The sequence below is a fragment of the Alligator sinensis genome, unplaced genomic scaffold (assembly GCF_000455745.1).
Source record: "Alligator sinensis unplaced genomic scaffold, ASM45574v1 scaffold406_1, whole genome shotgun sequence".
In the NCBI taxonomy this organism is placed as follows: Eukaryota; Metazoa; Chordata; order Crocodylia; family Alligatoridae; genus Alligator; species Alligator sinensis.
The window spans coordinates 1,553,231-1,570,624 of NW_005842181.1; the positions used below are offsets into that span (position 1 = coordinate 1,553,231).

The 17,394-nt window shown below is 39.6% G+C and overlaps 1 protein-coding gene across 7 annotated transcripts in view; it reads right to left on the minus strand.

Moving 5' to 3' along the window:
- The window catches only part of PDS5B (PDS5 cohesin associated factor B), a 192,364-nt gene that overhangs the window by 84,041 nt on the left and 90,929 nt on the right, over positions 1-17,394 (minus strand). For all 7 annotated transcript variants that reach the window (XR_003094658.1, XM_025207097.1, XM_006026186.3 and 4 more), the window contains 5 exons: positions 12,087-12,202; positions 9,025-9,119; positions 6,145-6,290; positions 4,167-4,318; positions 528-641 (listed from right to left, as the gene is read on the minus strand). Coding sequence is in view for 6 of the 7 variants with exons in the window: in XM_025207097.1 (XP_025062882.1) it covers positions 528-641; positions 4,167-4,318; positions 6,145-6,290; positions 9,025-9,119; positions 12,087-12,202 (623 nt within the window). In the remaining variant the exon portion in view is untranslated. The remainder of the gene's footprint in view (positions 1-527; positions 642-4,166; positions 4,319-6,144; positions 6,291-9,024; positions 9,120-12,086; positions 12,203-17,394) is intronic.

Sequence of the window (17,394 nt, forward strand, 5' to 3'; positions counted from 1 at the left end):
AAGCAGCAGAAGTAGAACATTGGGGAACAAACTGCCAAGTATAAAACATGGAACAAAACCCTTCTAAAAGCCTGTGGTACCTCCTCCTTCCCAGAGGCTATGGGGAGTTTCATTTAGAAGCAAAATATATTTCCACTGCTATTGTGACAAGAAGGTTTTCTTTTGTTAGTATGTATCCTGATTTTTCCCCTAAGCCCCAAGTGAATGCTATCGTAACTGATACAGTATGACAAGATTTTTCCACTATGAACTGATCTAGATATACTTTTTGCAGAAACTAATGGAATACAGTGGTTATGCTTTCTATTAATAGTTGCTTAAAAAGAGGTATCATCTTACAAAAAGCGAAACTCAAAGATTAAGCGACTTGTCTAAAGCCACAAAATTCAGAGGCAGAAGAGACTACACAAGAACCCAAATCTCCTTCTTCCCCAGTCAGCAGACACCTATCCAGGTTTGTTAGGATCACTATATTTAAAATTCTTTTAAGTAACTATAAAGCTTAAAAATATTATCTGAAAACATACTTCACAGCATTTGAGTCCAGTGTTGCATAAAGGTAATACAAACATTTCATTCGTTCATTTGTTTCCAAATTGTGTGGGACCATATACTGCGCAAAGATGCGTTCAACAAGCAATCTGAAAAACAACATTCAGAAAGAACTTTAGCTATAAAACAGCAAGGTGCACTTACAGTTAAATTACTAAGCATTCATCCAAAAAAATTCCCCAAACTACTCAGCTATTGTAAAGTTTGAACATAAAATCAGGTCCTGGTTAGGAATTCATCATCTCAAGCTGAACTTGAGTACTGCAGCAGAACTAAAAGATGACTCTATTAACACAATACCACACAAAAGATTATTTTAACCCAGAAGCAAGGAATTAAGACTGAAGGGAAGTAACTAGAGAAGTTGCTCAAGGATCAGGCTTTGGGCTGATGTTTAATATTTTCATTAATTACCTTAGCAGAAAAACCCCAGGTTTGTACTAATGAAAACTGCTGATTTTATAAAGCTAGAAAGGCATCATCAGCACAGAAGACTAGGCTACTGTGCAAGACTGTCTGGTTGATCCTGATGACTAGGGTTTATAGAAAAGGGGTAAAATTCTATAGTATAAAATGTCAGGCCACGCACACAGCATTGAAAAATGGGCTATTATAAGTTGCAAGGAAACTTAGTAGTTGGAAATGACTTGAGAAGGACATGTATGACCTAATTGATCATAGGATGCTTATGAACTGCAAATGTTATGCAGCCATAGGATTATTAACTGCTTATGGACATTAAAAAAAAACAAAACAAAAAAATGGTGCTTTCCTTTAAAAACTCAGCATGCTCCCACACTGAGCATGGTACATGCCCAGAAGTGGTATAGAGTTAGTTGGAACCAGCTCATTCAATGTCTGTATAGATCAGGTGCTTTAGTGGGGCTTTTTTGGTGCTTTTATATAATAGCTGATTGAATCAGGTTTAGATAAAAGCGCCAAAAAGCCCCACTGAAGCACCCGATCTACAGACACTTTGGAGCTGGGTCAAACTAAAATGCTGCTACTTCTGGTAAACCTTTTTTTTTTTTTTTTTTTTTTTTTTTTTAAAGTGTCTGTAAGCAGCCATCATTTGTAGGGCTGGAAATGACCTCATTAAGTCATCTAGTCCAGTGCCCTGCTCAAGGCAGGATCATCCCTGACTAAACCATCTCAAATCAAGCATCTGAAAATTTCCAGAGATGAAGACTCTACAGCTTCCTTAGGTAGCCTGTTCCAATGCTTGACAACCCTCATAGTCAAAACGTTCCTCCTAGTTTCCAACCCAAATTTCCTCCGTTGCAGCTTGAAGCTATTGCTCCTAGTTCTATCCCGTACAATCACAGAGAAAAGGAAATCTCCAACCTCTGCATACTTGCCCTTCAGGTGTTTCAGACTTGTCAAATTCTCCCTTAGTCTTCTCTTCTTCAGACTAAATAAACCTAGCCCTCTCAGCCTTTCCTCATAAGTCATGATTCCCACACCTCTAGTCATTTTGGTCGAACTCTGCCAGACTCTCTGCAATCTGTCTGCATGCGTCTTGAAGTGCGGGGCCCAAGCTGTACTCAGTACTCCAGGTGAAGCCGCACAAACGTCAACTAGATCTGAGGAATTGCTTCCCATGATTTGCAAGTGATCCTCCTGTTAATATAACCCAGGATGCTCATGGCTTTTTTTTTTTTTTTTGCAACAAGAGTACACTGTCATCTCATATTAGATTATAGCCCACTGGAACCCCCAGGTCTCTCTCCAATACTGTGGTCTAGCCAATCATTCCCCAATCTGTAAATGTGCATGCCATTACTCCATCCCTAGCTCAGGACTGCACTTGAAGGTGACTGATTTTGGACCATTTCTCCAGGTAATTTCTGATCCTAACCCTACCCTCCAGAGTACTGCAATTCCCACTCAACTTTGCGCCACATGCAAATTTGCTAAATGTGCACTCAATCCCATCCTTCAAATCAATGACCATTTTTTCCTCCTCTAAATAAATGAAAGAGGCAAATGCAATCCTAAGATGTCGGTTTCAGTATCTTTTATTAGAGAGGCATGCAATAGTTAGGTCTCTCCTGAAATCACATGTGCAATTCTGGTCACCCAGAGTCAACAAATATGCATTAAAATAGTATGCGTAGACAAGATGTACTAGGTTAATCATGAGAACAGAGTATAAGAGCTTCATTAATTTAGCCTAACAAAAGGAATGCTCTCAGAAAATACCGTATTTATTCACATACCACACATACCCTCTCCCCAAAAATCATCCCTCCAAAACTGGGATGCATATCTCGAGTGAGGAAGCTCATTTCTGTACTTGAATTGAAGCATAACCATGCTGTAACAGCTGCCAGGGCTCTGTTTTTCCCCAATCAGAGAGGGAGCGGCAAGGTACAGTCTTTAGGTCATACGTTTAATCCTTTCATAGCCACTGCCATATCAGCAATACCTCTGTTGAGCAGCCAAAACTTGCTGCCAATTCAGCAGTGGCTACAAGAGGGTTAAAACTGCAATTTTCAGGATTCAGCCATGCTGTCAGGATGCCTTGTGGTTCGGATGCAGTCATGATTCTAGAACATTTTTCTTTTGTCTAGCATGGATAAAACATGCTGGTTTCTATAAATAATGGCACACAAGGGAGCAATGTAGCTGCATCATGTCCAACTGCTATTAATTCTTTATCCCTAATAATTAAGTACCTATTTGCAGCTGGATTGACTGGCATCAAGCCTTCAGAACAAAGCTCAAACTCATGCATCTGCATCTGAAGGAAGAAAACTTAAGAACTCAGTCACCATGCTTTTTTGACTATATGGGCAGGAGGAGGCCTGCAGGCCACATCCAGCCTGAGAGGGGTTAACACAGGCCCCTGGCTCCCATCTGGTCAGTGCTGTACCCTCATTGTTCCACCTGCTATGGCAGCAGCAGCTGGAGTCTTTGGGGCAAAACAGCACAGCAGGAGACCAGGTGAGCTTGCTGCCCCACACTGCAGCAGGTAGCAACAGCAAGGGAAACTTGGGTGGGGGGCTTGGGCTGCTCACACAACAGGCAGGAACAGAACTGGTGTGTGTGATAGTGGAAGCAAAGTTGGAAGGCCACATGGAAGTGGCAGTGGGGGACTCATGCAGTGAGAGTCCTGGGAAGCCAATGCAGCCTATGCCCACAACTTATACAGCCCTCAGATTCTCTGAAGTTGGACAGCCCTGCAATACTGCATATTTTTAAACATTTCCATAAATCATTTGGGTCTACAGATTTATAGACAGCTGCAATATATAAACTGAATAAATTCAATGAGGGAAGTAACTTTCTGTAGAGTAATTAGAGATAAGCATGAGAGACCAAAAATAGTAGTTGAGACCAATTCTCTTCTATTGAAGCAATACTGAAATCCATAGAAGTACTCTGGATGTAATCCTATCAAGCCCACAGCTTCCATGAATATTTCTGGGTTTTAAAATCAAACAAAGCACAACTTGGTTCCATCCATTTTAACCTAGGTTGAACTATAATTTACTGGATGATAGAAGTATGAAATTTTCTTTTTGTAACTGTTGGTCACAACGTAAATATTGAGGTTAATTCATTTGAATATAAAAGTCTCTAATCTTCAAAATTTAGTAAAACTGACCTACCGATCATCAATACTGTTTTGGTAATATATATGTAGCAGTTTGTCCTTGATCCATGAAATCTGTTTTGCAGCTTCTTTTCCTGCTTCTGACTGCAACGAATATTTCTTGTATATTTGAGCAAGTCCCATCATAGCTTCTTTTCTCACTCTCCACTAAAAAAAAAAAAAAAATTGTATTTTTAAAACTTAAAAGTTACTCTAACAAATTTTAGATTAGTAATTCCTGTTCTTTCATTCTCTTCAAAACTGAAATGGCAATTTTAATTGGGAAAACGTTAACTAAAAAAACACAACACAAAAAAAAACCCACTTTACTGAATTTCATTATGTTTACTACATGGAGAAATGTTTATTATTTATTATTCTATTAGCTGCTACCAACACTTTCAATATCATCCATAGCTAGAAGGCAAATAAAATCAGCTACATAGCAAATGACAAATCCTCTGGAACTGAAGCAATTATATTTCTACTAATGAAGTATTTTTTCCTGAGATCTATATTGTATATCTACCATTATTTTGTCTGCAACAGGGGAAAACATGCCTTCAAATAAAAAAAAAATTAAAAAAAAAAAAATCAGAGAAGGATAAAATGGCAATTGTTAAATTTGCCTTTAGAATCCTTGCTGTAAGTGATATAGGGTATATAAGCACACACTATAAAAGGGTTCTCAACCTTTTTCCTCCCAGTCCCATCCCTCCACAGCATGCTATAAAAACTCCGCAGCCCACTTTTGCCACAACAACTGCTTGGCTGCCCAGCCCTGCCCTCAGGGCGCCAGGTACAGTTGGCAGGGTTCAGTGGCAGGGAGCCCCAGGGCTCCATTCACCTGAGCAGCATCACTGTGGAGCATAGCCCACCCCCGCACAAGATGGGGACTGAGGGGCTGGAACCACCTGCACCCCATTCTCAAGACTTGCCTCAGCCCCAGGACTGAGGCGGCTCCTCCCTACACCCAGCCAGGCAGACCCCCTGAAACCTGAAATGAGCACCCACTCTTTAATGCTCAAGGGGCACTGTTACACGTGCTTGGGGACAGGGAGAAAGAGGGTGCCACACTTTAATTAGAGCAGCTTCAAGAGCCAATCTAATTAAAGAAGTGCAGCATCTCATGTATCACCATCCCCGTGCTTCAAAATGGCAGTTGGGGCACTTGCACTAAAGCTCATTCAATGGCTTTAATTCAAGTGCCCCCACTGCCATTTTGAAGCATGGGGACACTGATCCACAATTCACGGAAGGCTGCTGGAGTTCGGCAATTGCCACACTCCAGCAAACTTGATTCATCGAATCAGCTCCACCACGCTGTAATTACAGTGCATTGGAGCGGCCTCCACACACATGTACAGACACTCAAGGACAGGAAGAAAAAGAATAAGTAAATACAGGCAACCCCTGCTTAACAGTATTTCACTTTAACGCTCATTTTAAATTGATACCTGATTCTACTTAGCGCTCAGCATGTTTTGTTATAATGCTTGCAGTCTCCATCTTGGGTCATTAAAAACACTTGTGGTCACCATTTTGGATAGTCAAAAACTTTCAGTTTCACTTAATTCTTGTTTCGCTTAACACTCGCTTTTTCACAAACCAATTACAAGCGCTAAGCAGGGGTTGCCTGTATGCTGTTACACTATACTGCAAAAACTGAAAGGAGGTAGAGTTTTCCCTAGTTCTCTGAGAAATGCACATCAGTGTCACCAGATATTTTCAGCCATCAGGCAATGAAAAGTATCCTTTCAGTCTATTTTACTTTATTACACTTTACAATAATACAAAAATTTTGTCATCATTTGGAATTCTTATTCAATTTAACAATTCTTTACACATTTTTTAGTTTTTATAAACTGTTCACACACATATCTATATTAGCTTCTTGACAAAGCATGCTTTTTCTATAAGAAAGGATACCAAATATGATATTTGAAATTAAACTTGTTATAATTAACCATTACTAGTACTATTGTACATCTCACCCGTTTGTCTAGCGTCCTCTCTCTCACAAAATTAAGTAGATGATCATTGACAAGCAAAAGATCTTTTTTAGCAGCAGTCACTATGGACACAATAACATCATGCCTAATGGCTTCTTCTGGGTCATGTGACCTTACTTTAAGATATTCTGAAAGGAAAAAAAGAAACCACATTATAATTAAAATTAAATATGTATGCAGCTTTAACATGTTTAAATACCTAAAGCCTGGTTAATTATTTTAGAAACACGACTATAAAAGACGGACATATTTCACACTTTCAAATATCAAGTGCAAAGTCACTACATTTCTCATTAGGCTGGATTAGATACAGATGTTAGTTAAATAACTAGTTTTTTGTTCAGGCTGTAAGTGCATTGATAATTTAGTCAGACAAGGTTCCTTGGGTGAATTTGATATCTTTTATTAGACCAACTCAAATAGTTGGAGAATAGTTATTAAGCAAGCTTTCGAGTTCAAAAACCTTTCGTCAGGCTAAGGAAGTTTCAGCAGTTGGTGTGTGCTCTTCCTGGATGGAATGAAAAGTAAAGAAGCCAGGGGCTGGGCTGGGAGTCAGTTGCCAGGCAGATTATAATGTATCAAATTAGTTAGATTTCAGAGTCAAATCGGAGTAAATTAGGAAACAAAAATATCTTCCTGAATTCAGTCTCTCTAACTGATTGTGATTGGTCCCCGTTATCATTATCCCCTATCCTCTATTCTTTCACACTGTGCAAGACTTCTGCTTCTAGGACTGTCTAAATAGTTTTAGGCAGCCATAAAACTACAAACACAAATAGAGGATGCTGTTAATTTTTTGCTTTTTTCTTTTAGTACCACATTTACTCGAATCTAAGACATTGAATTTAAGACAACCCTCCCAAAATTAAATTCTATACATGGAGAATTTATAAACGTTACAATTTTCCATGAGCAAAATCTAATTATTAGAGAGTTATCTTTAATTCATCCCCCCCACCACTGCAAGGGGCAGGTAGAATGGGGAAGTCAAACAGAGGGCAAGCTGCTTGTGCCTGCCCCTCTTTAGCCTCCACCTCTGCTCCCCCTCCTGCCCCACTCCCATTCAATCTCCTTGTCTCCCACATTCCTCTGCTCCCTTCCTCCCCCACTTCCCCTTCAACTTCAGCTCCCCTCCTGGTTACCCTTTCTCCATGCAGCAGGCTCTGTCCCTGTTCTGATCTGAGGCATGGTGCACAGCCCCAGACCAGCCCCTGCAGCAGCTGTGCAGGCTGCAGACCACTGCTATGAAGCCCGGCTGGGGACATACTCTGTGCCCCATGCAGCAATACAGATGGAGCCTGCTAACAGAGCAAAACTAAGGAGGAGATGAAGAGGGGCAAGCAAGGGAGCAGAGACTGCATGAGGGGGAGGGGAGAAATGTTGGGGTGCAGAGGCAGTGAGGAGGAGGGAGAAGGGGGGCAGGCAACAGCTGCAGCTACAGCCCCAACCCAGGGTAGGGGCCAGAGCCCAAGCCACAGCAGCTGCCTGCCCCACCACTACTCTTGTACTTGATTTTAAGACAAGGGTCTCCCCTCCCCCCATGTTAAATGAGGAGGGGACACCTCATTTTAGGATCACGTAAATACAGTAAATATATTTAAAATTAATTTCTCCTCCTCCTTCATATCAGTAATTTGTAAGAACACCTTTCTACAATTGCTTAGAGCAGCAGTGCTCACAGGCCAGATGAGTGGCACGTGGCTTGTCTGCAGGCCCAATCACACCCTGGGGCCTGGAACCACCCCATCCAGTCCCCCACACACCTTATTTGGGTCCTGGGGCTCATTGCTGTCCCCGTCCAGACCTGCATGCTAGGTTCAGATGCGGGATCAAATGCACAGGACTTGGGGATCATCACAAGTCCAGAGATTTGGCAGCAGAGAAGTACCACCACTGCCCCACCACCAAATTTCTAGGCCCATGGGGAACCCTAAGGTCCAGATGACACAGCACTGCAAGTTAAAGCTTAAGCACCCCTGGCTTAGAGAATCAATAGTGAAATTAGAGTCACAGAACAAAGTTTGTGCACGGCTAATAGTGGCTACAAATAATTATATTCACCTCACTCTTCAATGATCATAAAAACATAAGTTGTGCCATCACAAAATTCCCAACACAATCACCACTGGCATTTAGCAGAAATACCAATTACATCTAGAAGTAAAGTCCAAACTCATACCTACAGAGGCTTTAAAACTAAAATGCCAATTAATAGGCAAACTCGTTTTTTAAAAAACAACTTTCAGCCAAATAATTCTTAAGTCATCTTCAACTACAGCACACAGTAACAAAAAACAAAACTCAACAGGGACATATTATTCAAAGAGTTCTATTCTAGAATTAAGTGAGGAGTTTAGAATTTTTTCAGGGACTCAGGCTCAACCAAATAAAAACCCAATCAAAAGTGACTGCTCTCCATACCCCAATGCTTAATGCTGTAGACCAGAAAGTCTGGTACCAGAAGAGCAGAAAAAAACTTCAACACATGCTTCTGCTACAAGTGAAAGGAATGTCATCATCACCCTTTCTGTTAGAAAAGGGCTACAAAGATTTTACAAAAATTTTGGTTAGGGGCTTTAACTATATTAATACTAATACTTCATAATACATTCTGCAAAAAATGTGCAAGGAGTAGTGATCATATACTGTTAAATAAATAAAAGATAAGTAAACTGGACCAGACTCTTCATTTTCACTGGCTTTCATGTTTAGATTCTTTGTAAAAATTACTTTATTTCAAAACCTCATTTTCCCAAATGCTGTGAAACCACAACAGTGGCCAGATACCTGATTCTACTATGTATTATCTTTCAGAACACAAGCATGCTTTTTAATATTTTAAACTTTGTAATAAATTGGTACCTGTTAAATCTTTTGCTAGATCTGGATGGTTCATAAGGCAGTGGCTAGCAAATTTCACACACTCAAGCCGGATAGGCACATGGATATCATTAAACCTGTTTTAAAACAAAAACAACCATATTTAATTATAACAAAATGAAAACATCTTGCACTTATAAGTTTTAAATTATTTTATTTCACTTCCATCAAAGTTATGTACTTATTTCTATACATAAAGGACCAAAGGAGTAATAGTCTAATACTAGGTTCAAAACAAGGGAGGGTCATTTTCATATTTCTGCTTAGCTTAGCACCATCCCATTTTCTTTCCCCACATATTAAAATACAGCTCTGCATGTCTGAATCTATTTCTAAGAGTTGTGATGATAAAGTGGCCAAAACAGAATTAGACTACAAGGTTTTTGGACATTAATTAAAGCAAAAGTAACTCCAGAAACTACTCTCTCCTTTTATATTTAGCTTGGGGATGAAGAAACAACCTGCTTAAAAGGAATTATAACAAGCAGTTGCTTTTCTAGCATTCGCTCCTTCCACAACACCCTCCCCCCCCTCCACTTCCTAATTACACCCAGGAAACATTTTGAAAACACTTCTGTTTTTCATATATGGATACATGTACAAGAGATGCCCTTAATTTGACTGTGATAATCTAACTATTCTTGAAAGACCTTAAAAAATGCCTGTATGTGTATAGCTAATTTATCTGCCGAATCTTAAGAGACATATCCTTCCCTGAAGCGCATGCAAAACTTCCGTGACCACAAAACTCCAGTTACTTACACGGGGAAGAATCTATACATTACTTTAAAAAAACATATACACATGGAGTGCCTACTTCTGGAGCAATAATACTAATACTACACCCGTTTTGCCATAATTTTTGGTATCGTAATTCAGTCATTCCGAACAACCCGTTCCTTCTTACACTGAATAACATCATAAGGGAACACTAATAGATCTCAATGGGCACATCTACACATTCATTAATGAGCTTTTGCTACTGTGCATTAAGTTTAGTACCTCTAATATGAGGTACCACCATAAAGGCACATTAGACTGTCCTAATGTGCAGTAGCACAAGCGAACAGTTTTTAGCGATGCTTACAGCACAATTGCCTATTCTACTGCACAGTAGCATATTAGCACATTTTATGTGCCACTTAGAATAGGCTTTTGCACATTAAAGCACACATGTAGATGCACCCAATATTTATCAAATTGGATCTAAATGGAATTTGCTTTAAAAAAACTGTTTTAAAAAACAGCACATTTTCAAAATCAAATCTTAACAGAAGTTTATTAGTGCTTGAAAAGATTAAAAAAACCCAAAACAAAAACATGTCCTTATGTTTGACTTTAGGAATTGTTCCATAATACAAATCACAAATGATATTCTACAAAGATAAACTTTTTTGGGGAAAAATAAAGAGGGTATTTTCAAAATACCATAATATTTTCAAAATACCTTGAATTTAAAATGTACTTATTTACTTCCAAGTTTCCAAATTTAAGACTATGGCATTTTCTAGCAGTTTCCATATATACTGTTAAATGTCTTCTGGCACAAAAGTCTATAATCTGAATGTAATAATTGTACACATTAAAAAAATTTCAGTAAAATTGTTTTCTAAAATGTACATTGTTATGGAAATACAGAATTACCCTGAAGCTGTATGAGAAGTGGGTTTATAAAGGCATTAAGGATTTTATGTCAATAATACAGCTTTTTACCTTTTCTTATTTCAAATGTTTATAAGCAGCTTATTAAAGCAAAGTTTTACTCTTCAAATTCACGACCACCTTAAAGCAGCAGTTATCAATTAGCTCATTGAAAAATATAGGACATGAACAAAAGTATACTTGGAAGTGGCTTTAAAAAGGGAAAGGGAGCTCTATTTGGGAGCTGTGGCAGCTGTTTTCTGGCACCTATTAATGCCTCTGGCAATGTAAGGCAACTAAACCACCCCAAAACTTTGAGCCTGTATAAAGCAGGGTCAAAGCTAGAGCAATGTTTCTACCCCTACAGGCTCATGCACAGGTAACGGTTAAAGTATAGCAGCTGCTGCACACTCCCAAGCAGCCGCTTCCCTTCCCTTTTGAAGCTGCCTCAAGTTTACATCTGTCCATACCCACTGACAGCATATCATCATAGTAATCTATATTACAATGAAGTATTTTCTGTTAAGCAAAATTACAGCTAGTATTTTTAAATGCATCACACATGGAAAAAATAACATGCAACTATAATACTGTATGTTTTCTCAGCAACTTCAGGCAAAAAATACCTTTCTGCATTAAATGTATAAATATATATAATATACAGCTATAGAGATATCCATGAGGACTTTGCTGTTTTTCTACTTTAATATGCCATAAAACTGCTTGCAGTATACACTATTGCCAATTCCAATTAATTTACAAGGGCTGACCCAGAACACTTTCCTATAGAAGGTATGCATTTGCTTCAGTATTTATAAATTTTATTTTGTTTTAAAACATTATCAGTTCCAGCTTCATATTCTACTTTAATTATCAGATCTTTTTTTTCAAACCAGCAGAACCTTTCCAAATGGAATAAATACTAACCATGACTATTATATATACTGGTAGCTTATATAAAGTATTTTTAAATAGTAGTAATTACTTTTCAATCAGATTCAGGATAGTATAAACATGAAGCATAAAAAGCCTCAGGATCATCACTAAAATATCATTCCCTAATGCCATCTGCTGTTATTTGAGAACTATTCATACATCATTAGAGTTTCACATTTGTGAGGAAAAAGTAAAATGCCATGTTGCCTTGGCAATGGCAGTAAAAAAAGTAAATACAATTTTAAATTAAAATAGTAAAATAAAAGGGCTGGTTGATAATTATCAGCTCTACAGAATCACAGACGTAATTTCTTTAGTATTATCTGTGTCAGATTTCAGAGCAAGTAGCAGAATAGAACTCATACTTATCTACTGCTCAGTTGTTTAAAAAAAGGAAAATTTGTAAAACATTGAATTATACTTCATTGTTTAATCCCTCCTGGGAAGGGAATTAAAACAGTGTATACCTCCCCAAGTAGCACTGCCAAAGTGGTTTGTTTTGAGATGCCAACTCTGAATCCTTTGCCCCAAACATTTTTGCTAGTAGTTTTACAACCTGCAGGCGTTCTTCATTGTCATTGCTCTGGAAAATGAACACATTTTTCAAAAATAAAAACTGCATAAAAGAACAGTTCTACACCAAAGCATATTTAACTTCAGAACAATTAAAGATTAAATTACATAATTTCTGTATACAACAATATACATTTCCACATATATAAAAGCCCATCTTAATCATAGAGATGAAGTAATGACCTATAAATAAAGGCAGTTCAAACAAGAACCTTTGTAACTTGTTAAAAAATAAACAGTTTATGTACATTATTTTAACTTGCATTTAGAGTTCACTGATATTGTTCTTCAATCCAGATAAAATTACTGGAAGGTATACATACTTACACAAACAAAATACAACATTAGCACAAGGAGTTTACAATGTATTTGTCTAGCAGTACTATGATGAACTGCTCTGAAATTTTCTTATTGATGACTTAGGTAAAAAGCAATATTTATCGCTTAAGATTTTAGGAAGTCATCAATAAATTCCAAAGTTCTCAGATATAACTAGTGACTGAGTACAAATATTCTGTTTTAAAAGTATTCTTCCAAACTGAAAGTCCTAGCTGTTTGTAGGAAAAGATGCCAATTGAAGGACAGTTCAGTCACAGAAAGTTGCTCAAGGCCACGGCTTGGAAATACTCTCTACATTTTCACAACATTTTCAAAACCAAAATTATCAGCATTCAGTTCTGCAACTGGACCGCAGTTATCAGAAAACCCCATACCTAAATTATTGACTGAATGATCTTTTCTAGTATATACCTATGATTCAGCTTGATATTAAAATTAAGAATTCACCTATTAAAAATTTTCCCAGTACTTTTCATCCCCTATTGCTTTAAGGAGCTATAATTAAGGAGTCAAAAAAATCTCTAACACCCTTTACACATTATTTGCACCACATGACTAAAAGTGTTTAGACTAAGGACTGTCACTATATATAGTCTAGATTATCTAATTATAGTTTCACTGTGGTGTTAAATGAGAGCTAGTTGATTATTACAATACCTTTTTATTTTATTTTAAAGAGAGGCTTTATTAGATGAATATTCAGATTATAAATATGCCATTCAATTAAGTGGCAATAAGTAGGGTGCTACTAAATGTTTTTGAGAAAGTGAACAGAGGAGTAGAGATTTTTCTCTTATCACGGGAAATGCGTAGAGATTTTAGTGATAATTTATAGAAATGTAAGACTATCTTTGGATGATTTGCTTTAACTTAGATGAAGACTAATAAGGTACTTTCCAAAACCAGGCCTGCCTGCTGCGGGCTCAGGGGGTGGGGAGGGCAGCTGGCTCCCTGCCGCAACACACTTCTGCGGAGCAGGGGGGACCCACATCCCCCAGAACTGCCCTGGCAATGCGTCCCCTGCACATGGCTGCAGTAGGGGCAGTAGCACAGGGTTGCGTTCAAAGGACGGGTCACCAGTGCAATGCGGAGCTCACAGCAGCAAACATTTTCCTGCACAGCTCCACTGTTTTTTACGGCACCAGGTCGCGCCCGCTGAGCTGCAGAGGCCCCAGGGGAGGACAGCAGGGCAAGAGTGCACGCCGCGCACAGATCTGGAGGCACAGGTTCCCCCTGCCCCACCCCTGGAAGTGCATGTAGCAGCGGGGAGCCTGCCCCACCACCTGGAAGAACCGCCCACGGCCCCATCCTGCTCTCCACCAGGGCCCTGTGGCAACACATTGCAGCCCTGGGCCCCAAGCCCCAGGCACTGCCCAGCTGGGCAGTAGCCCCAGCCCTAGCCCCGCCCAACTCCCTCCCTATCTATTCCCCCACCCCTTACCTGCAGGAGCTGCTCTCCAGGCTGCCTGGTAGCCATGTGCATATATACACACACACACACACATTCACATGGCGCCCCCTGCCTGGCCATAGATGCTGTTGAGCGCTCCCTTCTCCCTTCCTTCTATCACTAAAATAATTCACTCATGCCTCAATAATAAATTCTCTCATAGAAAAATAATTTACTAGCATCTGAACATTGAAATTTATTTTATTTATTTCAATTCTTTCTCCATTACAGTTTTTATAAACCAGTTGTGAACCATCATGTGACATTTATGGTGAGAAGTCAGCATCCTAACTTTTGATCAGACCTTTATCAACCACATAGCTCCTACACTGATCAGTAATTTTCAGTGGTCATGAGCCAGGGTTGTTGCTCTCTATGCAAGTGTGTAATGGTGCCTTAACAGTGGTAAATATATCAGAAGTTTCAATACTGAAAATGTAGTTTATATCACAGAGGAGACAGCATAGTCTTTTTCCAAATCAAGACTAGATTTAGAATTACTTGACTCCTTGATATCCATGTTGATGGTGGCTTCAGCAGAGGGTTCAATACTGTTATCTTCAACAAGCAAGGTAGGAAAAGGAGTCAAAGTTTACTAAAGAACTGGTGATCTCTTGAAAAAGGAAGTAACTGAGAAGACTGTTTTTGTCTTTGTTCTTCATAAATGCTTTTCTCTTTATGATAAGGAGCTCCCCTTTTTTGTTTTGCTGGCATTGTTAGGCCTATACTTGATGGGGACAAAATGCCAATAGTTTGTTTTTCCTTTTTATCATTTCTCTCCCTGCCTGTCACTTCCCTAACAAGCTGAGCTGTAGCCATATTTCATTCTCCCCACTACAACTGTTGCATTATATTGTTTATTTTTATTTCTGAAGTTGAAATGTACTCTGACTTAAGAGAAAAGTTTTGCATTACTTGGGCTTAGCCCCAGAATTATGAGCTAGGGCAGCCACCTACACTATGCAGACATAGCTGGCCAGGACTATGCCTGGAGCAGTCCCCTGGGGCATCCCCCGCTCTGCTCAGATGCCTCCCCACCCCACCTTAAGTAGTGCCCCGAACTCATGCCCCACTCACTATTGACAATATTCAGTGTATAAAATCTTCCTGAGACCTAAATTAAGCTACCTAATTCTTCACCTGGTTACACATGAATACCTAGGGCATGGAAAACACAAATTCAAGGTTGAAACGCAGTACCTTTTCTTAGGTACTTCTCTTCAATGAGACCCAGTACCTTTTCTTAGGGGCTCACAGTTGAAAAATGTGTAATATTTTTATACTATTTGTTAGTATTGGTCCGAATATAAAACGATAGAAAGCTGTTCAAGAAAAGCACAGGATATAGTGATTAGTTTAAAAGGCCTGATATCCTTCAAGAAGGATGTGGACAAGCTTGAAAGGGTGCAGAAAAAAGCCACCCACATGATCAAGGGCCTGGAGGGCAAGCCCTATGAGGAAGAGAGACTTTGGGATCTGGGACTGTTCAGCCTGAGCAAAAGAAGGCTGAGAGGCAACTTGATAGCAGCCTACAAATGTGTCAAGGGAGAACGCCAGGACCTCAGTGAACAACTGTTCAGAAAAGCCCCACCCCGACCCCACCCACCAGAAAGGCATGGACCAGTGGACACAAGCTAATCAAGGAAAAGTTTTGGCTGGACATAAGAAAAAACTTCTTTTCTGTATGGGTAACTAGAATCAGGAACACACTTCTAGCAGAGGTGGTGCAGTCACCATCTCTGGTGGTTTTTAAGAGGAGGCTGGACAAATACCTCATTGAGCTCATTTGAGCCCAATTACCTCCTGCCTATGGCAGGGGACTGGACTTGATGATCTTATAGGTTGGTCCTTCTTTCTATGATATTATCACTTGCAACACATTTAACAGAGCAAATATTTTCAAACCTCCTTAACAGCCAATGGAGACTGGCCCGAGAATTCCCAGATAGCTGTGCAATAGCTGTATTTTAGAAGAGTTGAGCTGACTTCACAATTATAAGGAGTAGGAAGTTTACAAACTCTTGATAGGAAAACAGCTAATAGTTCCAAGAGCAGCTGTTGGTGCTATCTACCTGGAGCTGCTGTCTTGAAGCTGGGTCCTAGCACATGGGCTGCTGCTGCACTGGGACTGGCTCCCTGTCTCCTGCAGCTATACAGAAGGTTCCTAGGGGAGTCATCATTCTCTCTCAAAATTAGCACTCGGGGCTTGTGCCCCACTCATTCTGCTCTATTTACACTAACATGAATATGTCCAGCCCTTTTGCAAAAGGTCTAATTCACTGAAGTGGTAACAAAAGCTTTAAGCTGCAAGTGATGCCATACCAAGCTTGGATGACCAGATATAATCAGTCTTTAAAAAATTCCTCTTTAACTCTCCAGAGCACTAGAAAATTTGGAAGAAAAATGCACAGGTGTTAGCTAGTGCAAAGAATAGTCACTTCACATATATTCCATTCCTAGTGCAGATGTGTGCTCATGCCATGCAAGATCAGATTCTTCTCAATTGCATGTTATAATGGGGTCCTGCTTAGTCTGGATGCTTTCTTGGTCCATTAAAAAAAACAAACAGAGGGGCAGCTACAACTGCCTTCTAGTTTCTTCCTTAAAAACAGAAAGCATAAAAGGACTGCAACAGTGGGAAAAAGAGTCAGGTCCGGGAATACATCAGAACAACATTTCTCAAGCTACAGATATAACTGAGAAAATAACTTTGCTTTGTGTGACCATGCCCCTGTATTCCACTTCTGCTAGAGCTCAAGCAATAATTCAAGCTCAGCAGGTAGGCGTTGAGTTTCCTCTAATCAACGATAGTAAACAGCTCTGCCATATATATTAATACTGTACCTCAACATTTCTACTGAAGTACTCTTTGATACAGAGAAAAGGTATAAAAGTCACCAGATCTCTGTCATCAGAAAGCTTCTTGAAGAGGCAGCAGAGAAGGTTTGAGCATTAAAGGAATAGTCATTAAACTGCAATGGGTCCAGGAGTTATCACGTAATAAGTCTTGATAGTCAGAAACTCTTCAAGATAAGCTCCAAATAGCTAATGGATGATCTCCATTCTGCCAAAAACCAGGAACAATGTGGGATGCCTTTAAGCAAAGGAAGTTTTACACAGGCACATAACTACCCATCACCTCAAAAGACAACATTGCTCTGAACTGCAAGCACCATGATGATCAGATTTCTTGGTTTTCTCTATTTAAAAACTGCAAGTTTGCTTGGCATTTGATTTTGGGTTTTTTACCCTGGAAAATCAGAGCTCCCACACCCACTTCCCTCACCAGGGTGCAGGTCCAGCAGTGGCTGTCCTTCCAGCCCCCTACTTTGTGGCACTGAGCAGCCCTGATATGCCAGTGCCCTGTCCATGCCATTGCCCTCACTTACGACCCACAGCTCCGCCCCGCCCCC